Genomic DNA, 24224 nt, shown 5'->3' on the forward strand with positions numbered 1-24224 from the left:
TGCCTAAGGAGCCAGAAAATGTCAGGAGAGCTGTGCATTCCAGAGCTAGCCGTGAATCTCAAACTCCGTGTATAGGACTTCCTAGAAGAGTTTTACCATGGCATAGGCATAAGGTCAGCAAGTAAGTGTGGACACACCTTGCCTTGACCAGAGGGACAGGAATAGGAGGAACAGGTTTCAACTAATACCCCAAGCCAGTAGGGTCTAGAGCTTATCACTTCCAGTAAAGTGAAGTAGGAAAGGCAAACATGTGGCATGGTTATGCAATTGTTTCTGGTAATAACCTAGCCTTCACCTCCCAGTGGGTACTGAGCCAAAGACTGAGAAAAAAATGTGCAAGGTTAGGACTTTGCAGCATGCACACAGAGCCCTGTCAATACACAGTATGGTGATTTTTATTCCCTCCACCTCTGCGTGCTTCGTTCATATTTACTCTATCTTTGCTTTCAAATAAGAATTCTTCACTCTCCCAACTGCCAGGTTATATACACAGTGTGAGAACATGGGGTCCAGGAGCCCTCCTGAAATCATGTTCTTAAGAGAATTTTACCCAGCACTGAAACTCTGGAGCGAGGAGCGGACAACTACAGGACAGGATCAAAGGGCATCAGAAGATTGGTGTGTTGAGCTTGCAAGAAGATCGGAGAGGGCAAGACTGAGAAGTTTCCTTGAAGGAGGCTTGTAGGTCCTGTATCCAATATGATGCCTGGCTTAAAAAAATTCTAGACCCTCAAAAGGTGACCCTTTAGGAGATTGATCAGAAAGAAGTTATGTCTTGCTGTTGAGCTGCAGGACTAGCTGATAAAATTTTTCTTCTACATTTGAAAGAAAAAATAAATTGAGGAGATCCAGAATATTTCATTTTAACACTGAATACACAATTTCAAATTGTACATGAGCGAGAAAGAGAAAAAAATATATATATTTTTCACTTGTTCCTCAAGAAGCCCTTTTCTGATGCTACCCTTATCACAGCCATTGGTGCCACAGATGTGATCATGCCACTTGTCTGATGAATCAGGTGTCAGGGGATGCTTACATGGCAGTACCTCCCTAATTGCCCACCAGGAAGGTGGCAAATGAACTCAACAGAGGAATGATGAGAGAGCAAGGCTGATTTGTTTCCTCAGAGCATTTTGGCACATCATCGCTTCTTGATAGAAGGTTCCTCTGGAACATTCCTGATTTTCTCTGATCAGTGAGTTCACTGGTCATCACTCACACTTCCTATTTGACAGAGGTGATCAGGAGAAGACCTGAGTATCAACAAGTAGGTAACAAAATCTGGAAAACAAGAGAAGTCATACAGAGTTCTAGTTGTGCCATTGTTAACAGCTTGGCTCTATTAACTTGTGACACTGCAATCACTGGAATCACAGACGATTTGAGCCAAAAGATGAAGCATCCAAATGCCCTGAACCAAGGACTCTTTTTCCAAATGAGAGCACTGGGTAAGCAATTGAGAGACCCCAGCAAGAGAACACTGCTACACTGGAGCTCATCTTTCTTGGGGAGATACTTTTTCCCTTATTTTTTTTTCTCTAGACTTTGCACCCTGCTGCCTGCACTGTGGGTGAGACCTATGGTCTACAGTAAAAAAGTGTATGTTCAGGTTCCAGAACAAGCGTGGTCATTATAAGTGGTCACATCAGCCTTTAGCAAATTCTTCGCTGTGAACTCCACATGAGCAGCAAAGCAAGTCCCATGACACACATAAACTACAAAAAAGGCTTAAACACAAAGGGAAGCAAGCATGACTGAGCACTTTAGTCAAAGACATTCTCATGTGATTATACTTTTGTTATCCTTTTTTTTTCTCATAAAAATCCAAAGTTCAGAATAGCTTTTAATGCATTTTTAATAGAGGCATGGATAGATTCATAGAAGATACATAAGCTGCAGAGCAGGCATGAAGGCACTGGCAGACCACTGTAGTGAATTTATTTCCCGTTTCTTGCAGCATTTCTGACTCAGTCCACAAACCTGTACAACAGTTTCTGCGGATACCTCTATCTGTCTCTGTTCTCTGATAGATTTTGAAGCTGTGCTGTGCAACACTGAGCACAGCAAACTAAGTGCACCTTTTGGGACAGTGGGTTTGATTTTCTACTTGGGGAAACGGTTTGCCTAGCATGTATATCTTGCCAAAATGAAAGTAGTTCTGACCTTCTGAGACCTATAACACTCTCTGAGGTGCTAGGATTGAATGATATGACACTTCAATATTATTGGAGTAAGAAGGAAGAAATGACATTCAGTCATTTCTGCGTGTTCCTGTTTTACCTAGTGAACAACTAAGAAACTTTCTTCAATTTTGTGTACGTGCCATGAAGCATATAGCTAAAACAAGACACCCAGGTTCCAGAAATCTGCGAGTTGTTGGAATGCACTTTAAGGAATACTGCTGTTCCTTGTGTAAGCAGGAGCCAAAGAGAACATGGTTTATATGTAAAAATCTGGAGGAAGCGTCTGAGCATGGGATGTTTATTAGATCTGACTCCAACTGGCAATTAGCTCTTTGAGTCACCAGATAAAATCAGGATATAAATATTACATTTTCAGTATGCAGAGGAAGAGTCTGCAGTGGGAAATACGCTCTTGATATTTTAACAGTTCAGGCTTGGCCTAAGAGGAAAAGAAGGCTCCACAAGAATGATAAAAATGTAGGCTTTTTTTTTTTCTTTTTTCTTTTTTTTTCAGGACCTTGTTTTTTCCCAGAAAATGATATTTGCCTGAGCACAATAACATGTGGCTGGACCTGAGGGCTTTTTTTATGAGTTCCATGTGGTACACTGAAGTCTTCGCTTAACTAGCCTCAAATTCCCCACAAAAGGGATATATTCCTATATCCACATCCACTCAGCCTGCTCTCCTTTTCAACTTTGTTGCTGTGATTTGTCTTGCTTTAATGCAGTCTGATGCTGGTGTAAATCAAGCCTATTTGCTACAGTTTGGAGTGTATCAGGACAGCAAAATTCATAGCCGTGCTTGCTTCCCTGCCACTGCCAGTGAAGTTTTAATTTTGTAACTTAGCACAGAAATCTGCACTCTACCCAAAGCAATTTCATGGCCCACAAATTCCTCTTGTCTGTGAAACTTAATGAAATGCCTTTTTATAACATTAGTATCATGCAGATCCTGGACAGCCAGCCCTTCACAATTCTGAAAATCACATATGGCTGATAGATCCTGTGAGTATTTGGGTAGCCTGCTGCCTGTAGAGACTCAGACATCAGATTTCTTCAGGATTGAACTCAGAAGCACAAATCATATTGTTTCTCAAATTATGTAGTTCCTTTTGGAAAAAAAAAATAGTTTGAGAAGGGTGATACTCTGTGCTGACATGCAGATTCATTTTCCCTGAAAAAAAAATGCAAGTCTCTATTTCCACACACATCATTAGCAAATTAACCAGTGAAATGGATCCCTTTCCCAATTCCTTTCAACATATATACAAGCTGTCAGCGCTTCAACAGTTCTCATCTGCACTTAATACTATTATTTACACTCTTACATGACAGGTGCTTTTTTCCCCCAGTCCTCTCCCCCCTTGTCTTCTGTCCATTTTGGTCTTCTTTAAAGTAGATTGTAAACCGCAAATCACTCTATTAACTTCTGAGTCCACTGAGTTCAGCATGAAAATACTGGCCACAGTTTAAATGGTGCACAGCATGCTAAAAACATCATACAGAATGTTGTTAATCACACTTGTTCAAAATTGTCAGTGTCCTCAGCATGCATACAGAATTTCAGGCCTAATTACTTGTTAGTTTTAAATTTGGCACTTTATTTGGGACTAGCACATACTTGGACTACTCTCTAGGCCAGGATCTCTGAGGGAATTTAATCAGCGATAGAAGCTTTACAGAAATCTTTCTGATTGAGGAATGTGCATGCAAAGGAGCTGGTCATGCCCGCTGAGACTGAGTCAAGCACTCCTAACTCAAGACGACGTGTAAGGCCAGGAGCCAGCACTGAGGCTGTTGTGGCGGATGGTCAGCCCCCGGTAAGGACAGCCCAGTGGCATATCAGATACTACCCTACAACACACCACAAATAAACCAGACCTCGGGACCTGGTTTCTAGCCAGGCTTCTAGCCCACTTCCTAACCATCCACAAGCACCGAAGGTGATTTTATTTCCGACGCTGCCGTTCCTAGCTGCCCTGCGAAACCTGCTTCTTACTGCGCGACCCAGGGCAGCCCCCGAGGCCGCGGGCCCCCAGCCCCTTCAGCGGCGCGGCCTGAGGCAGTCGGCGGCGCCATGGCGGCCCGTGGCCCGGCGAGGAGCGCGGGCGCCGCCCGGCGGGCGAGGGCGGAGAGAGCCGGCCGCTGCCTCCCTCCAGCGCTGGCCCCAGACCGGCGGCCCCCAGGCAGGGCAGGCGTATGTCGCGTTGTTCCCATCTGTGCTGTGGCTCTGGCACGGTTCAGCCCATGAGCATTTATCCAGCCCCCCGTGCAGACAACACCGCGGCTCCATGTGTAACAGAGCAGGGAAGAGCTGTGTGGGTGATGAGGAGAGGTGCAGGATGGCAGGGGGCTTGTTGCTTGTATCAGACCAGGGCAATGTGTTTGAGGTTCTCACCACCTCTCTTGGAAAAAGTCTTGGCCAGTCCGGTGGACTGGATGGCTTGGCAGGGTGAGATTTGGGACTAGGAAGATGTAGGACAGGCACGGTCATTAACACATGCTGCCTGGCGCAGCTCCATAAGGGGGTACCTACCATGCATGCATGTCCCGTGATATGGGACCTGGCAGTCACCAGGCCTTGACTGAAACTGCCCCTTTCTTCACTCGCTCCTGTACTTAGCACAATGCTGAGACACTCCATGATTTCTGTACATAAAACCTTACTTTTATGTCAAAGGATCAGAGGCAGCCCCTTACTAGGGCTGGGGAAAAGTGTCAGGCTGTTCAATAGCCATGGGGAACAGGGACTAAACTCTGGAGATGGGAGGCTGGGAGTGTCCGAACATGCTGCATATTACACTAGTTACCAGTAGTTATCAGCTGCAGCTGGCATAGGAGGCTGAATGTCACATGCAGGACAGAGTTACTTCTCTCTTATTCCTCTCCGGCCAGCCACCATAACATGTGGATTGTCATTAAAATGGCTGTTCTGTGATACCGAAAGAAAGCCAATACCCAGTGTAAAAATGAGGTTTATTGATGGAAAAGTATACATGATTATGATGCAGATCTGAAGAGATATGCCATGAAGGGAAATAAAGAAACAGACACTAGTACAAACAAGATCACAGACTCCCACTGTGCTTAGAAAGGTGAAAAGGCCCTTTCTGGGACTTAATGACAGAAGAAAATAGGGTGTTTCATCAATTGTTGAACATATATGATTATCCTGCAGGGGAAAATTCAAAAGAAAATAAACTTAATGAGAAAACAAACAAAAAAAGAACACAAACAAAAACATCAAACAGGAGGTACAGGATATAAAATACAATTTCAGGATACTGAATAGGCAGCCCATTCTGTGTAAAACAGGTAAGAGCTAGACCAAGTACTGACAGCAAGCTCTGCCCATGCACCAAGAGAATTGTTCAGCAGATAACAGCCAGAGTAACTGCTACACTGAGCAGCACACAGACCTGGACCTACCCTACAGTAAGACAGCATTGTATATCTAACTAGTCAACACATCACCTCCATGGTTCATGTCAACTCAAATGTTTTCCTCAGAACGTGCATTAGCTGGCCAGGATGGGGTTTCTTAAGTCCATGTGAAATACCTTGCTTGTGCCCATGAAGCACAGGCTTTGGAGGGGAGGCTTTCAAGGGAGGCTGTAGGTAGAATATTTTTGTTAAGCGTTGTCATTTTTGAGAAGACTCTGAAGGTATTTTACAGTGTCTCTGTTTTTCTGCATTTTGGCTTTCACCCTACAGAGAAGCTGAGGCCTTCTCTTGAACAGCACAGACGTACCTATTTGAACTCCACAGAGCATGTAGCATAGGAGAGGATCTGGTCACTGTCTTTGGCTGCTTCCTGGGAAGCCTGGTAGAGATAGAAGGCTCCTTTCCTGCAAGTATCACTCTACTCATATGGCCAATTCCTATGTTCATGCTGTTTTATACTTCACCTTCTCACCTTTCTTTTTACTAACTGTTCTCTCTTGTTTCCTTCCCCAGTGCTTCATCCTCATTGCCACTTTTTGTTGTTTATTAATTAATTAATTTATTTATTTATTATTTTTTCCTGGCTTTTACTTACCTTTGCTAATCAGTCATCCATTTCTGCAACAGCATCTTTGCAAGGTGACATATACTGAGCAACAGCATACTCTTCTGGAAAAGAGGGAAAGAAATGTTCCCTGGAGACCACTTCCTGTTCATTTCCCTGGAGGTGTACATACACTACACATACTTAATTTGAAGATCCTTGAAATTTCCTTTGTTCTGGGACATACATTTTCATACCTTTCCAGTCATGCCCACTTGTCAGCTTGGACATGAGCCCAAGCTCGCTAAAGTGAGATGGATCTGTCCCCTGGCATTAGCTCCAATTCCTAATACAGTTCAGAGGAGTATTAGTTCCATGAGAGCTGGTTCTCTGTCTCTCTTACACATGCAGTATTTTTGCTCTCCCTGTCCCTTCCCCACACTTCATGCTGGTTAAAACAAAAAGACCTACCTGTTTCATAGTAATCATAGATCTTCACAGGAGCTGGCTTTGGATGGGTCACTACAAAGTCCTGCTCAACTGAGAAAGTGATTTCTTTATTTTTCTTTTGCAAGATCTGAGAACCGAAGGACAGGGATCACGTAAGACTTTCTATTCGTATAACACAGTCTTGGAGCAGACAGGGGGAGCTGATCAATGATATATTCCAATCCCAATGATGCCCCACATACAGATACGCATTACCTGCCTGCCAAGCTGAAGAAATATTTTTGGAGAGTCCAAAGTGAAACTGAAGAGAAGATGTGTAGGTTTCCTATCCTGTTTGTATTACCTTATTTTGTAAGTTAAACACATTTTATTGCTTTCAGGCCAGAGGATCTTAAAAAGTCTCAAAGGACTGAGAGCTTAATTCTCCAGGATTTCCCAAAGGTCAGGACAATCAAGTCTGGTATTCTAACTCCTCCATTTCAGATATTATGTGTCACCAAGAAACTGTGAATCAATATGCATCACTGGGAGATTTAATTTTGTTGTTAGTCCTACAGGGCCACAAGCAAATGTACTTTTAATATGCAAATTCTGGGCCAGAAGTTAGATTACAAGTTAGATTTGGGAATGAACTGGCATAAGAGAAGGAATAGAAAATTTTTCAGGGGAGATGAGAGTATTGTTCTATGTCCTATTAGAAGGACTGAGATGTACTAGGACTCTACCAAGGGAACATACACATAAAGGAACCGCGTTACTGGAATTTATCCACTACTTACTGAAAATAAAAAGATTTTTTGATTAATTTATTCATACTTTTTCTTTTTTTTTTGATTAATTTCTTTCTAGTTTCTAGTAGGTCAGGTGTCAGTTTGAAGCTGTTCGGGAGTTTGGGATATAACGTAGTTTGAGGATTAAGCAGCTTAGTGAACAGAGGGCAAAGCTGATGGGGAAGAAAACATAATAATGCACTTTGTAGAGTGTATCCTCGCTGTAGGTGTGTCTATTACGCACTGCTTTTATCATTTGTATGAATCAAATAGCCAGAATTCAGAACTTACATTTTCCAGATAAAGGAGAACATGATTTTTCTTGTATTCTACTTGCATCACTGTGTGGCCATCAATGAGCTTTAAAATAAGGAAATGGAGATAAACTGATATATTAATAAATCATTAAAAAACAAGTGCTACCTCAGAACCTACCACCCTGTGGCTTTAGGATTCATTCTGCTCATAGTCTGGTGTTAATCGCTGGCAGCTGACATTTTTAGAGTCCAAATTTTCCTGAATAGATAGGGGGGACTGAGCAAAAACTGGCACTTGACTTAGCACAGTTTATGAGCACTTCCCAAGTTGGGATGCACTGCAGTTCTTTAAGGGAAAACTGCCTGCCTACGTTGTCATATAGGTTTCCAATCTAGCCTGGTAGATTTCTGACTCTTTCCCTGCTTAGACAGTGCCAGTTCTGAGTTGCAGTTGCCAGCTGGTCAGGCTTTAGCTGGAACCCTTCCTAATTTTTAATATGTGAAGGTCTGTGTTATATGCTCACAGCTCCTTGTAGGGCATTCCTCCACACAGTAATGAAGACGGTGCAGCCATGCAGACACCTCACAGGATTTCACAGAATCACAGGATCATTTAGAGTGGAAAAGATCTTTAAGATCATCAAATCCAACCATCAGCCTAGCCCTATCAAGTCCCCTGTTAAACCATGTCCCTAAGAACCACATTAACACATCTCTTAAATACCGCCAGGGATGGTGACTCCACCCCTTCACTGCGCAGCCAGTTCCAATGCCTAACTGAACTTTCCATGAATAAATTCCTCCTGAGAGCCAATCTGAACCTTCCCTTGTGCAACTTGAGGCTGTTGCCTCATGTCCTATCACTTATCTGAGAAAGTAGACCAACATCTACCTCACTACAACCTCCTTTCAGGTTGTTATAGAGAGCAATGAGGTGTCCTCTCAGCCTCTTCTTCTCCAGACTAAACTGCCCCAATTCTCCCAGCCACTCCTCCTAACTCTTGTTTTCTAGTCCCTTCACTAGCTTTGTTGCTCTTCTTCTGTTTTCTAGCAACTCAATATCCTTCTTGCAGTGAGAGGCCCAAAACTGAACACAGTACTAGAGGTGCAGTCTCACCAGTGCTGAGCACAGAGGGACAATCCCTTCCCTAGCCCTGCTGGCTGCACTATTTCTGATAGAAGCCAGGTTAGCATTGGTCTTCCTGGCCACCTGGGCACACTGCTGGCTCATGTTCAGACTAGCATCCCCAGGTCCTTTTCTGATGCGCAACTTTGCAGGCACTCTTCCCAACTTTCCAGACACTCTTCCCCAAGCCTATACCCCTTCATGGGGTTGTTGTGACCCAAGCGTGGGACCCAGCAATTAACCTTGTTGAATGTCATGTGATTGGATGCAGCCCATTCATCTAGTCTATCCAGATCCTTCTGCAGAGCCTTCCTGCCCTCAAACAGATCAATACTCCCGCCCAACTTGATGTTATCTGAAAACTTTGCACTTTGTGTGTGAATTCTTCTTAACCAGGCCTGTCTTCATGCAGCTCCTGTTGTCACAAATGGATATCTCCTCTGTCCCTGGAGTGACTCATTCAATCTTGTTCCTATAGTTTACCTTATCCAGAGAAGACTTAACAGGAACAAAGCCAGAGAGCATCTTCACATCAATAATGACCATGTTGGAGCTACTGCGCTTCCCTGTGTAACTGAAACAACAGAGTGCCCTGTCAGTCTGGACTGTGTCAAGGGAAGCAAATCTCACTCTCTATTTCTGGCCTCATACAACTGGAGTGAATCACATGCACTTACTGACTGGCTCGTATGGGAGGCAATGGGGAGGCCCCTGGTATGAAGGGGTCAAGTATGTGCAAGCACCATATGTGCTAATACCAGGGGTATCACAAGGTCCTTTGGGATATGTCTTACAGGTTGATATCAACAACTCTCTCCAGCACAGATCAGCTCATGGTTTATGACTTTAAGCAAAACTGAATACACACAGCAGTCTGCTTGGCATGTCTTGTCAACAGTTCAGCTGGTTTGTTGATAGTACATTACCTGCTTATGAGGACGATATCAAATTTTGCTGGTTGATCCTGTGGGCAGGAAGCATTTGATGTCTGTACTGAGAGAGAAAATCCAAAGGCCCCCTCAGGAAGGTGAATGTTGTACCTCAGTGCTGTCTGGAGGAGGAGAAAAAAAGTTTTTCAAGGAAGCCAAGGGATTTTCTGTGAATTCTAAAAAAGAGCGTTGGCCCTAGTGAGGTTTCCCGGGGACATTGAAGGTCCTTGATTATGTCAAAGATGGACTGATCAGACTTCTGCTCTTTAACAATAAAGGTGCTTGTACCCAGTCACCACCCAGAGAGAAAACAGTTGCTGATCAGAAAAGACTATTTTTTTGCCATTCTGTGATCCCATCATGGGAGTCAGCATGTGGGATGGGGAAAAGACTGTTTAAAGAGTTTAGGAAAATCAAATCATTAGGAAGAATAAAGAGAAATCAGATGGAGAGTCATCAGAAACACGGCTGTATGGCATGCAGAATGTGGGACACAATGAAGAGAACGGCAGACACTTACTTGCATAAGTACACACCCAGTGCCATTCACAGTTAGGTTGTATTTCCCAGGGACCTCAGGAAGGGGAGTCTGTTGCAGCAGGAGCCTGTTCTCATTGTTGACAGTAAATACATTCTCAAAAGGCTTTTCAGAAGTGATCTTGACTATATTTTGTGTAACAGAATTGTAGGTGGCCTCACCATAAGCAGCAAGGGCTTGAAGAGCAATGACTGTGTCCTGAAATAAAAGACAATTAGCTACACAGTGTGACTGATGCAGAGGAAATCAAAGTCATGGTTCCAATACAAAGCAAAGTCACTTTGTCCTGTCTAAAAAACAACCCGAACTTGTGTATAATTTAATTAAAGGATAATTTTGTGTATAATTTCCCATATAGAAGGATCCAATTCATTCTGACGTGTATGTTTTAGGGTGGAAGAAAACTCTCTACTCATAATGAAGGTCTCAGAACATAAAATATAAGCACTAGAGCACACTTCTTAAGTTTTTCAGCAGGATATTTCAAGTGGAAAAGCATGTTTCCTAAGGAACTGCAGAACACCCCTTGGTCATACAAAAAAGAAGACCTGGCAATCAAAGCGTTTTTTAGCCTCATTCATGACAGGAATATCTGTGTTTGTTGCTAGTGAAATTACTCCCTCATGGATTTAACCTTTGTTGACCAAGTTAAAAAGAGGATAATATAAGAAAAGAGAAAAGAATTTGGAACCCTCCAACAAAAAGGCTTGGTCTCTGTAATAACAGGAGAGAAATAAGACCAGGTAGTCATAGCCCCACTGACACACTGAAATAGTGTCCCAGTTCCTAGGACTGGCTGGGGAGTGGAAGGGAGTTTCTTCACCTGTGTGGAAGAGAAACCTCCATAGGGATTCTGTTGCCTGATGATCCACTGCACAATTCCTGAGGCCTGTGTGAGATCCTCTTGATTCCGGTTGGGTTTGTAGAGCAATGCCAACAGGACGTAACTAGTGATCTCAACTTCAGCTGATGGGGCATGGTCAGGGAAGAAGGGGGATTTTTCGGATGGGGATCTCTGCTTCTGCTCCCAGTGCTTTGAACCACCTGAATAAACAAAGAGAGGGTAAGGAGCGATGAGAATGGATTATGGGAGTCACTGCTTAATGCTGACTCAGAGATGTAATATGTCCTGGTCTCTTTCTCATAGCTACTTACTATGGAGCAACAGATGTGCTGTAAGTTTACTGCAGAATTATTTTGGGATGTCTGGTGGAAGATTCATGTGCTTATACTCTCAATATTGTCAAGGTTAGAACACATGCCATCAGTAAGATCTATTCCATCTTCCCACCTCCCAAAATCTTGAAATAGCTGAAACTCACCAACTTCCTTTGCTGATTTCTGTAGCTCTCTAAGGAATGATTCACATATTTCTGCCTTGCCAGCTAAGCAGAAAGCATAGGCCATGAGTGCCTGAGTGTAAATGTCACTGATATTCTTCTCAGATGCAGTCTCCAGGCAATAAAAGGCATTTCGTATTACTGTGTACTTCAAAAACAAACAAACAAACAAAAAAGCAAAAATGTAACATCTGGATCTGAATTCTGGACAGTTGTCTTCACCTGATCAAATGTGTCTTTAAACCTGTTCTTCATCCTGTCATCGCAATTAGAATGGCACTTCAGTTTGTATAGTGACTTTGGGAAAGAGAATCCAGATCCCCTTAAGGAGGGATTTCAGACTAAAACACCATACAAATAGAGCAGATTTTCAGTGTGTTCTTGAAGATGTAGGTGTATAAACAAAAGACTGCTCTGCTTCCTTCACACATAATTCCTTCCGCTTACCTTTATGGTAACAATTCACACTGCACTTGTATGGTCAAGATTCTGTTGCCTTGAACAAACCCAGCATTTTGGGGTAGTCTCTATTCTCAGTGATTCTGCTGTGATTTTAATTTAATTCTGTGGTATTTCACTAGGTTTACACCAAGTGAAAGAAGTTCACCATTGGACCCCATGTCCTCACTAATGTGTTCCTTAACCAGGAAGGTCTTAAAAAAGGCATGACAAATTGGAGGCAGAGAAACTTGTATATTGAAGTCTAACATCCCACCTATACTATTCTTTGTACTAGTCACTTTTTAAAAAGGACAAATCTGCTTTTCACTGTCATGGACCTTCCTTTCCACAGAATCAGAGAATGGTTGAGGTTGGAAGGGATCTCTGGAGATCATCTGGACCAACTCCCCTGCCAAGAGGGTTACCTAGTGTATGTTGCACAGGATTGCATCCAGGTGGGTTTTCAATTATCTCCAAAGAAGGAGATTCCACAACCCCTCTGGGCAACCTGTTCCAGTGCTCTGTCACCCTTACTGTAAAGAAACGTTTCCTCATATTCAGTTTGTTTCAGTTTGTGCCCATTGCCTATTGTCCTGTCACTGGGCACCACTGAAAAGAGTCCCACTCCATCCTCTTGACACCCTCCCTTCAGATACTTGTATACATTGATAAGATCCCCTCTTAATCTTCTCTTCTGCAAGCTAAACAGGCCCAGCTCTCTCAGCCTCTCCTCATTTGGGAGATACTCCAGTCCCCTAATCGTCTTCGTCGCCCTCTGCTAGACTCAATCCAGGAGATCTATGCCGCTCTTGTACTGGGGAGCCCAGAACTGGACACAGTACTCCAGGTGACACCTTACCAGGGCTGAGTAGAGGGGCAGGATCATCTCCCTCGACCTTCTGGCAACACTCTTCCTAATGCACCCCAGGATACCATTGGCCTTCTTGGCCACAAGGGCACATTGCTGGCTCATGGTTAACCTGCTGTCTACCAGGCATCCCTGGTTCTTCTCTGCAAGGCTGCTTTCAGCAGATCAACTCCCAACCAGTACTGGTGCATAGGGTTATTTCTCCCTAGGACCCTGCATTTGCCTGTGTTGAACTTCATGAGGTTCCTCACCACCCAACGCTCCAGCCTATCGAGGTTGCTCTGAATGGCAGCACAGCCCTCTGGTGTATCAGCCACTCCTCCCAGTTTTGTGTCATCCACAAACTTGCTCAGGGTGCACTCTGTTCCATCATCCAGGTCATTGATGAATAGGTTGAACAGGACTGGACCCAGTATGAACTCCTGGGAGACATCACTAGCTACAGGCCTCCAACTAGACTCAGCACCACTGATCACAACCCTCCGAGCTCTGCCATTCAATGAATTCTTAATCTGCCTCATTGTCTATTCATCCATCCCACACTTCCTGAGCTTGCCTGTGAGGATGTTATGGAAGACAGTGTCGAAAGCCTTGCTGAAATCAAGGTAAACCACATCCACCGCTCTCCCCTTATCCACCCAGCTAGTCACTCCATCATAGAAGGCTATCAGATTGGTCAAGCATGATTTCCCCTTCATGAACCCATGCTGACTACTCCTAATCACCTTCTTCTCCTCCATGTCCCTGGAAATGACCTCTAGGATGAGTGATTCCATCACCTTTCCAGGGATGGAGGTGAGGCTGACTGGCTTGTAGTTTTCTGGGTCCTCCTTCTTGCAGTTTGAAGACGGGGGTGACATGGGCTTTCTTCCAGTCCTCACGCACCTCTCCTGTTCTCCCTGACCTTTCAAAGATGATGGAGAGTGGGCTAACCATAACATTCACCAGGTCCCTCAGCACTTGTGGATGCATCCCATCTGGGCCCAAGGATTTGTGGGTGTCAATTTTGCCTTAGAGATCTCTGACCCGATTCTCTTTGATCTCTTTTTCTTGTCTTCCTTTATCCAGACTTCCTCCCTTGTCTCTAGGTTTAGAGATTCCTGAGGGCTGGTCTTAGCAGCAAAGATTGAAGCAAAGAAGGTATTCAGCAATTTTGCCTATCCTTTGTCACGAGGGTACCCACCTCATTAAGCACCAGGCCCACATTTTCCTTAGTCTTCCTTCTACTATTGATATATTTGAAAAAGCCCTTCCTGTTGTCCTTGACATCGCTTGCCAGATTTAACTTCAGTTGGGCCTTGGCCTTCCTTGTCTCATCACTGCATCCTCTGACCATGTCCCTGTATTCTTCCCAAGTGGCCTTTTCCCAACATAGCTTTCAGTTCCATTTGTAGACTTCATGGATTTACTTGCAATACCTTACCTTCTTGACTAAGCCATGTTTAAGTCTAAGCCATGATGTGTGGGCTACTACCTGGCAAGCTTTTTTATCTGGTAGCTCAAAGGTGTCATTTAATATCCTAGGCTTCTCCAACAGAGATCTAATTCCACTGAGGTGTATAGAATTTCTGCTTGAAAACTGGTGGTTGAAGTGGGATGGAGATGGGGAATTTTTCTATCACAGCAACTAGTTCGGATACATTCAGAGCAGGGTCGTGTTCCTTGGGAGCTCTCTCTCTCCCTCTCTTCGTCTCTACTACCTGGACAATTTGTAGCAGACACAGAATCCAAGGCAACAAATGGGGACCAATTCCAGCCGAATACCAGTAGTGGAAAGCCTCCTTACCGAGCTGGAGTGCCCGGCCTCTAGCATGGCAATGGTAATGTAGGCAGAAAGTGACAGCTCATCATCTACTCCTCCCTGAAAAGGACATGGAGAGAGGAACAGTCAGTGAATGGAATGAGTGAGAAACACACACACATCAGGAATAGATCTTAAACTAAGAGAAACCCATTGCTAAAATAATTAAAAAAATAATTTAAAAAAAATTCTCAACAACAAACAACCAACAACAGCAAAACAAAGGCCTCAAAAAAACAAATACTGTAATTCCCTCAAGGCTGCAATCCTGTAATCCTATCTTGGGTGTGCATGAAGTATAAAAGATAGTGTGAGGAAACTGATTGAACTGGAAATAATTCAGCAACTAAATCTAAGATGTGGAGAGAGAGCTCTTGGCAGAAGACAGGCATTTGGAGGAAAGGATAGTTTTTGGCAGTAATGGGAGAGCATCTTTTTAATGATAAGACTGTAAATTTGACTAAAGTAATTCTCTACCACCTTCAAGACATTGTTGACGAGTGTCCCAACGCTTCGGAAGCAGCCATCTGGCTTCTGTTTGCTTGCCAGCCACATCAGGGTTTGAGCCTGGACATTGTCATCAATATAGATGAAGCGACTAGCTTGTGCAAACGATTTGTACACAAAGGCAGTGAGCCTGCAAGGGAACCATGAAGCTGTGAGCTGAGCTAGGAACAGAAAAAGTCAGCCCTTCCACTCATGTTAGTCACAAGCCTGAATAATTACAGCCAACAGATTGGTGACTTGCTTTGTCCTTGTGTGCTCCCCCAGGAGAGGGTAGCAAAAAGAATAACATCTAGCTGGGACCCAGAGGAAGACCAGCACACTCTGGGCTGGTCCTGGCTACAGAGCACTGCAGTGTGTTGTGTTCCACAGGAGAGAGGAAGAGTGGGAATCAGAAAGGCAGCTGAGCCTTTAGCCAGCCTTCTCTCCGCATATACTCCCTGACAGGAGGTAGAGAACCATGTCTTTTAGTACTTACAGAGTCCCAGTCCTACCCAGCTCTGTACACCTGATTTAGCTAGCAAAAATAGCATTTACCTACACCACGTGATTTTAATACAAATTCATTTCTAAGTCATTTCTGCTCCCAATCACCCACCAGGTGTTCCCTTCTTTATCTCTGATGCCAAAGATGCTGTAGGACCCATCGGGATGTTTGTACGATAGCTGCTTCTGGTAGCCTGCAAGAAGATGGAAGAAGGAACTGATACCTAATTTAAAAACAAAACCTAATTTTGTTTTCTACCAGTTTTATATGGAATCACAGTGGGAAAGGGTGGAGAGGTGATATATATCTACCAAACAAAGAGGGAGCCCTGAGGGAGCTTAAATGTAGGCATGGAACATCCTGCCCTGTAGAAACATGGAGTCACAGAATAGGTAGCTCTGTGCCAGTTTTGTGCTCCACCTAAATTGACAGGATTAGGATAGATGCTGTGTCTGGGTTGAAGAGAAAAAAGGGATTAAAAGACAGACCTCAAAGTAAACATGACATCTGCATTTCAGTAAAACAGGATGAGGAAAGAAAAAAAAAATAAATCAAAGAAAGCAAATGTCATAGCATCCCTTGGGTAACTGAGCTGTGCTACAGCATCAGTGCCATACAGCTTGGATAGCCATGCTACTGCTTCTGCTCATTGGACCTCAATGGGGATTTTGGCACACACTGTAAAGGAAGCAAAAACTCTCACCGCTCACTAAGTATCCAATGGTCTTGGATTTGATCTCTTCACTCAGCTGTCTTGTCTTGTCCAGATAGTCCAGGACATAGATGTTGGGTGCAAACAGGACCATGTTCTGTTCCCCACAGCCAAACGGCATCTGGAGGAGCTGGTGCAGGTTCTGCATGGAAGTGCCCATGATGTCACCTGGGGAAGAGGGGTGTGTGGGGATTAGCAAAACTCATGGACACTGAAATAAACAATAATTTTCATTCACTAGGGAGAGTCATGGAAAACCTGGCTGGGTTTGTAAGCCTCTATGGTACTGGAGAGCTTTCCAAAGAGCCTGAAGTTCCTAGTGCTTACTGCGTGATTTGTTCTGTTCTGCTTTGCAATCAACAAAAAAATCCCTACCCTGCCTCTTTTTAGACTAAATTGCCCATGCCAGAAATACTGCCTATTTTAGTGCCACTTCAAGCTGATGTTCTTTATTAGAAGTGAAAAGAAGAACTTCCTGGAAACTTCTCTTTCTAGAGAAGGAGAGGTAAACAGCCCAGAGATGCTACAGTGAGCCATGTATTACAGAATTAACAACTGATGCTGAAAAGGAACTTTGGTTATGTAAAGGTACCATAGGCCACATCTAAATAGCTACTTCAAGGAAAGATTTCTAGAATGAGCTAAGATTATCAGTATTACAAAGCCAATATGTTCTGACCTTTGAGTCATGTAACCAAGCCCAAAGTTCCTGACAAAGCTTTCATTTTGTAGTTTAAAATTTTCTTTCCTTATATGTTTTATTAATTTTATATTTACCAACAACAGAAAAGGAAGCTCTGGCTGATCCTTCCACCACATTTGTAGGTAGGTCTAAAGCAACGCCTTGAGTAATGACATCATCTGTGAAGAATAATATCAAGTATATTGTGGTCATTTGTATAAGAGCATTAGTTATAGAAATGAAATGCTCAGGAGAAATTGCACAGTTCAAAATTATACACGAGACAGCAGTAGATAGAAACTCACTGTTGACACGAAGAACATCAGGAGAGAAGGTAGCACAGCTAAACTAATCTAGTGAAAAACAGCTCAAATGGTGCAGTAGCTGTCATTGTTCAACAGAAATAAATTAAACAAGATAAGGCTGTTGCTCACAGACTGTATTGTCTGTGAACTCTGGGGTTTTCTTCAGTGTGGCACTGGGGAGTGACAGGGCTGCCCTTGTGCATCTTTTAGACAGCTTCCAGGAAACTTTGGAAACCGTTTGCAGTCAGCACAGAGATGGGATGGAGCGGTACATTAGTATTCCCTCTTCCATTCCTGCTAGAAATGGAAAAATACAAGCTACAGTTATCCTTGGAATAGAGGACAGCAGCCAAACATGAGTGCATGCAGCCCAGAATAGATTTTGCACAGAAAGGTTTTCTCCCTTTGATACCTTCATAACAGGCTTCCTTCAGTATCTGTGCACTTTTGACTGCAGCACAGACACTGCCTAAGTGACATGCACCAGATCACACATGAATTTTGTAGCAGGGAACTGAACTCTTAAGCACTCACACTAGCTGCCATTTGGGCACCTCATGCAAAAGTGGAGGGAGAACGTCAATGAGCAGGAAAGAGCAGAAACTCCAGCCTTCATTTCCTTTCAGGACAGCAGTATATAGAGCACTTACCTTTTGTACAGATGAGGGAGTTTTGGGTCTCTTCCCTTCTGATTCCTTCAGGCTGGATGGTGATGGGGAAAAGAGACACATGCAGCAGATGAGAACAAAGCATGCAGAAGTAATGCAGTGACAGAAGGGCCATACTCATACCCAGCCTTCTGCATCATAAAACGGCAGTATTAAAGCAATAGTTTACAGGTTCATACTTGATGTGGCTGCTGCTAAAGGGGAGCACCCGTCAGATAGAGTCCCTCCTTTCCAGTTTCTCCTCTGGAGGAGGAGAAAGATGTGCACTGACCAACCAATACCCAGTGATCCTCATGGAAAAGGACATCAGATGGGAGCAGACTTGGTCTTATATCGAAGAGCAGGACCCTGTCCTAGCAAGATGAAGGTGAAGCCAAACCAGAAGTTCTTTAAGGAACCTGAAAAACTTGTACTTCTTTTTGGTACTTATGCTGCATTTTTCTTTCCTCATGGAAGGGAGTACAGGGAAAACAGTAAGAGCTTTCAGCAGTACCTCAACCAACAATGTCCTGATCTGGGTGTCCCTGTAGCCAATACTGGTGTTCCTGGATGCATCATCTCCACAATCTCCATCATCTTTGGTCTCTGCTGTAATGCTGAATACTACTTGACCTTAAATAGTAGCAGAAAAGAGGGAAATTTGACCTCTGTCATAAAGAATTATGGCTAAAGTAAGAAATTACATCTGATAATGAATGTCTATAGAGTAGTAGAGTAAGTACTGAGGTGAGACATGGAAAGAGAACTGATCTCTGAAAATGGGAATGATAAACAAACTGCAGTTCTGGATGGACTTTTTGGTCCTCCTGAAACAAGAGTAGACAAATTTCTCCAAGTGAAAAAAAGATTAAGTTTTCAGGTGAGGTATAAATTGATCATTAGTAGTCTCAGGACAGAAAACCAGATAGATTCACAGGCACTTACCAATTTCTTTGGGGGAAATATTCCAGGCATAGGTCTTTCTTTTTTTGGCACATACACATCCATCATCATCTGTGGAGATTAGTTTGGCCTGATAATCAAGGGAATCTGACAGCAAAACATTAATCTGAGAACAGAAAGAGGAATGTGATGGGATGAAGATTTTATACCATAGGCAAACGGTGCTTTATTGTTAGAGGGTGGTCAGATGGTCTCTATTTATGTCCAGTATTAACAGTGTAGAAGAGATTTAAGGTCCAGGATGATGGTGTGTAGATGAATCATCTATCAGATACAACCTTGACAGTGTTCTCTTTTGCTCCTCATGACATTCTCCAATGAGATGTTAAATATCTGACACATACTTATGATTCCTGATCAGGATTTGGAGCTATGTTCAGTTGACCTGGTGCTAATGGTTTTGAACTAACTTGCAACGGAAAACACTGTCTAATATTTTTGTTTTTTGTTGTTGTAGGGATACCCGAAAAACGAGGTCAAGAGATGAACTCTCAATAACAGATCATTCCTAAGATGCGTCTTGATTTTTCTTCCTTTTGTGGTGGTCTCCTTGTGAGACTGGAGGGCTAACTTTCAGCAATCAAATTAAGTAAAAGAAATATAGACTCTGTACCTGCTCTCTTTTAAGGATTCCTAGATACAACGTAAGAAACAAGAAGTCAAAAAAAGAGCTGTTTTTCTTTCTTTAAGTTCGTTTTAAACTGTTTGTAAGCTCTCTCAATACAAAGGTGCTGTGCACCTGTGGTCTGGAGGCATTTTACCAGGAAAGTGCAGAGTACTGAGAGTACAAGCACCCAGTGTCTGAGAGCAGTACAGTCTCTAGTTGGACACACACTCTGTAGGGCATGTACTGGGACTTTGGTACTCCTTGTTTTGGTACTTTTGGGAACTTTTGTCCCAGAGAAGAAAGGTTTGTCTGCTCTCCACTTCTTGCTTTTCCCACATACTTCTGTTTGGGAGGCACAAGCACTTTACTTCGCCACAGCTTCACATATATCCCTAAAGAAAAGACCCCAGTAAAGACATTGATGGCTTGTGTGGCTGTGGAGTGTGAATGATCCTCCACAAAACACTTGTTTCCTTCCTCTTTAGATCTCTGGAGACAGTTGTTTGTATACCTGTCCTAGACACAGTTCACACAGATCTCCCTCTGCTTTGTAGTGGCATAGGAAGACAAATCCAGTCAGGATAATTTATTATCAGATAGAACGAGCAGTACATCGATCAAGAGTAGAGACAGATCCAGTCATCTGTACCAATCATTTTGATAATTTTTTTTTTTTTTTTTTTTATTGTCCAAACAACAAACTCTGTGGCTTCTTTGGAGATGGGGTAGGGACTAAAAGTGTGGGCAGAAGTACATACCTTAATGCAGTGGTTGAGGTAGTTGAAGACATTGGCTTTAAGCAGGAAATCTTCTCCCCGGATGATAGAGTATGGCAAGGTCAAGTCCACAAAGAAAGGTTGGAAGGCTGTCAGGGTGGCAGGCATAGACATGCCAAATCCAGCCAACTCTTCCACACAGAAGGCACTGGCCTTCCATTCAGTGATGGTGTCAGGAATGGTGTATGAGACCCTGGCTTTTCCAGTGGAGCTGGTGGGAATGGACAAAGAATGAGTCTGGACAGGGGAAGTTTCATATACCTTAGTTCCCATAGAGGCTCCACATTTTCAAAATAACACTACCTCTATTCTGTCTGTAGAAACCCCACATCTGAGTATCCCCAGAATTTATCAACCCAATCTTTGGATAAAAGTCCATTTGAAAGTTCTTCTGCTCATCACTTACCTAACTTTGGAAAGAAAACTTAGAATTCTTGTTTTGCAGACCAATGTTTTAAACAAATGTGTTCTTCTTCTTACAGAGTATGAGTCATGGTACACACATTGTGGGAATAGATGTTTTGGGGACATTTTATCATGGAAGTGGGGAGGGCAGGTGGTCAGATGATGACTGAAAAAGATGGTTCTTCCAGGCCAAATGGTAAGAAGAGGTGGCAATAAATTGCAGTCATGCAGGAGGACATCAGGGGACATATTTAGTAATCCTTAAAAGCAGGCAAAGAGAGAGAAGCAGCAATACTCACTTTACAAGGACTATATCCCAAATCCAAGTTTCAGGGAAGAATTCACGAATAGTCTCAAGGATGAGTCTCTTCCCACGTTCTTCTCTAGCAACTTCAGCTGTTAAGAGATTGCGGAAATTTCATAGAATCATAGAATATCCCAAGTTAGAAGGGACCCACAAGGATAACACACAGAATTACACAGAATCATTTAGGTTGGAAGAGACCTCCAAGATCACATAGTCCAACCTGTGACCTAACACTAACAAGTCCTCCACTAAAGCATATTACTAAGCTCTACATCTAAGCGTCTTTTAAATACCTCCAGGGATGGTGAGGTATCATGGAAGGTAAACACTTCCCTGGGCAGCCCATTCCAATGCCTAACAACCCTTTTCAGTAAAGAGGTTTTTCCTAATATCCAACCTAAACCTCCCCTGGCACAGCTTTAGCTCATTCCCCCTCATCCTATCACTGGGCACGTGGGAGAATAGACCAACCCCCATATCGCTACAGCCTCCTTTAAGGTACCTATAGAGAGTGATAAGGTCACCCCTAAGCCTCCTCTTCTCCAGGCTGAACAACCTCAGCTCCCTCAGCTGCTCCTCATAAGACTTGTTCTCCTGACCCCTCACCAGCTTCGTTGCCCTTCTCTGGACATGCTCCAGGGCCTCAATGTCCTTCCTGTAGGGAGGGGCCCAAAACCAAACACAGTACTCGAGGTGCGGCCTCACCAGAGCTGAGTACAGGGGAACAATCACTTCCCTAGTACTGCTGGCCACACTGTTTCTGATACAAGCCAGGATGCTGTTGGTCTTCTTGGCCACCTGAGCACACTGCTGGCTCACACTCAGCCGACTATCAACCGATATTCCCAGGTCCTTCTCTGCCAGGCAGCTTTCCAGCCACTCTTCTCCCAGCCTGTAGCACTGCTTGGGGTTGTTGTGCCCCAGGTGCAGAACCCGGCACTTGGCCTTGTTGAACTTCATACAGTTGGCCTCTGCCCATCGGTCCAGCCTATCCAGATCCTCCAAGTCCAACTCCTGTCCAACTCCAAGTCCAACAATTGAGTCCGACTCCTGGCACCACACAGGTCTACCCAATTCAGACCATATGACTAAGAGCACAGTCCAAACGCTTCTTAAACTCCGACACGATTGGTGCCATGACTATGTCCCTGGGGGGCCGGTTCCAGTGCGCGACAACCCTCTCAGTGAAGAACCTCTTCCTGATATCGAGCCTGAACATCCCCTGTCACAGCTTGACACCATTCCCGTGGGTCCTATCACTGGTCACTAAAGAGAATAGATCAGCGCCTGCCCCTCCACTCCCCCTCGTGAGGAAGCTGTAGACCGTGATGAGGTCTCCCCTCAGCCTCCTCTTTTCCAGGCTGAACAGGCCATGTAAACTCAGCTGCTCCTCATAAAATTTCATCAATCCTCATTCCAGAAAAGGACAAGCTTTAATTTGCTTGGACCAGTATGAAGGATAATTAGTATTTACCAATTCTTTTTACTTGAGACTGTCAGTATTTCCATATAAGTGTTAATTAATGTGTCTCTGAGTTTGGTATAAACTTATGTCATTAAGCAAGAAAACATTTCTTTAAGTGCTCTTGGTCTGCATAGATGAACATTAGACCTAGGACTAGGTCCTGGGACATTTGGTTCATAGATATGTGTCCTGGCCACATTGTTGCACTGTTTCTTCACCAAGCTCTGTTCAGAAAGGAATCATTGTCAACAGTGTCACTTTTGTCTGACACTCTACCAATTGCCAACACTTCCTAGCATACAACTGGACATGAATCGGAAGTGTAGACCTGAAAGTTTTTTTGTTGTTGTTTTTTTTTTTTTTTTTGTCCATCAGCCATCATCTTAAGCTATCTCATTCTGTGTCAGACCAGGATTCAAATGAAGATTTCGGAAGGTTTGAACATTGCCAAATGATATCTATGAGTATCGTCCACGTCTTGTCCACAGAAATACCAGTTCATTTAAGGAGAAATTTAAAACCTCTCTCCTGTTTCCTATATTACCTGATGATTTGACATGGTGTGTAGAAGCTGTGAATCCTACATTTGAGAAATATGGCACAGGTCTTACAGTCTCGCTAGTACATACAACTGGTTGCCGAACCTTTGAGTTGGTAAAAAATTTGATGCCCATTTCCTGTAAAAGAAATATTTTGGTGTCAGCCATAACCATACTGTAGAAGAGGTTTATTCAATTCCTCCCACTATGCCATTACTGCCTTTGATTACTGACTTGAGGAAGTTCTGCGCGTGACAGAAAATCAGAGTGCACCACAGTCAGATGAGAATGGATGTCCATGCAGAACATTTGTCATGTATGTGTTCTGCTAACAAACCATTAAAGCTGTAAAGCTACGTAAGTGGAAGTTCACTTCAACAGATTTAAGTAATGTACAGGACATTTACCCTGAGGAACTGATATACATCTGGGCCTAATCCAGACATTACAGGTGTGTAATACAAGCCTTTGTGAAAGATGTTGTCAGATGAGACACAGGGGTCTTGGGGATCATCTTCTAGATTGAGCCCATTGAAGATATAGCCTTGCAGGTCTTGAAGGGGATGCAGACTGTATATCTATGAAGGAAGGAAACACAAAGGGCAATCCTGATTACACGGCCATGTACTTGCCAGAGCTGAGATGCTGTCCTGTTTGAAACAATGCTCTGTTTCCTGGATTAAAAGCTGCTGAATAGCCAGGCCCAGAAGGTGGTGATCAGTGGAGTGATCAGTGATAGTGATCAGTGGATCAGTCTGAGGCCAGTAACTGATGGTGTACCCCAGAGGTCAATACTGGATCTGACCCTGTTTAATATCTTCATTAATAATCAGGATGATGGGACAGAGCATACCCTCAACAAATTTGCTGATGACACAAAGCTGGGAGGAGTAGTGGATATATCAGTGGGTCATGCTGTCATCCAGAGGGACCTCCACAGGCTGGAGAAATGAGCTGACAGGAACCTCATGAAGCTCAAAAATAAAAATTGCAAAGTTCTGCCCCTGGAGAGGAATAACCCCATGCATCAGCATATGCCTGGGGCCTATCAGCTGGAAAGCAGCTTTGCTTTTCTGCTTCTTCTTCATCTACCTGGGGTCCTGGTGGACAGGAGTCAACAATGTACCCTTG

General features: G+C 43.5%; 1 protein-coding gene and 1 long non-coding RNA gene across 2 annotated transcripts in view; one reads left to right on the forward strand and one right to left on the reverse strand.

Annotated features, from left to right (window-relative positions):
- The window catches only part of LOC106048085 (uncharacterized), a 59796-nt gene that overhangs the window by 5592 nt on the left and 29980 nt on the right, over nucleotides 1-24224 (forward strand). The window lies entirely within an intron of this gene.
- LOC106048070 (ovostatin) overlaps nucleotides 6235-24224 on the reverse strand; it is a 30897-nt gene continuing 12907 nt past the window's right edge. The window contains exons 16-35 of the mRNA XM_048052997.2: nucleotides 23501-23671; nucleotides 23099-23231; nucleotides 21082-21178; nucleotides 20360-20588; nucleotides 18977-19100; nucleotides 18546-18664; nucleotides 18035-18086; nucleotides 17175-17258; nucleotides 16389-16565; nucleotides 15797-15878; nucleotides 15175-15331; nucleotides 14680-14754; nucleotides 11567-11732; nucleotides 11068-11288; nucleotides 10227-10442; nucleotides 9704-9828; nucleotides 9261-9351; nucleotides 7686-7754; nucleotides 6646-6751; nucleotides 6235-6299 (exon numbers count right to left, since the gene is read on the reverse strand). Coding sequence (XP_047908954.2) covers nucleotides 6235-6299; nucleotides 6646-6751; nucleotides 7686-7754; nucleotides 9261-9351; nucleotides 9704-9828; nucleotides 10227-10442; nucleotides 11068-11288; nucleotides 11567-11732; nucleotides 14680-14754; nucleotides 15175-15331; nucleotides 15797-15878; nucleotides 16389-16565; nucleotides 17175-17258; nucleotides 18035-18086; nucleotides 18546-18664; nucleotides 18977-19100; nucleotides 20360-20588; nucleotides 21082-21178; nucleotides 23099-23231; nucleotides 23501-23671 — 2559 coding nt within the window. The remainder of the gene's footprint in view (nucleotides 6300-6645; nucleotides 6752-7685; nucleotides 7755-9260; nucleotides 9352-9703; nucleotides 9829-10226; nucleotides 10443-11067; nucleotides 11289-11566; nucleotides 11733-14679; nucleotides 14755-15174; nucleotides 15332-15796; nucleotides 15879-16388; nucleotides 16566-17174; nucleotides 17259-18034; nucleotides 18087-18545; nucleotides 18665-18976; nucleotides 19101-20359; nucleotides 20589-21081; nucleotides 21179-23098; nucleotides 23232-23500; nucleotides 23672-24224) is intronic.

This window comes from Anser cygnoides, chromosome 1, assembly GCF_040182565.1.
Source record: "Anser cygnoides isolate HZ-2024a breed goose chromosome 1, Taihu_goose_T2T_genome, whole genome shotgun sequence".
Classification (NCBI taxonomy): domain Eukaryota; kingdom Metazoa; phylum Chordata; class Aves; order Anseriformes; family Anatidae; genus Anser; species Anser cygnoides.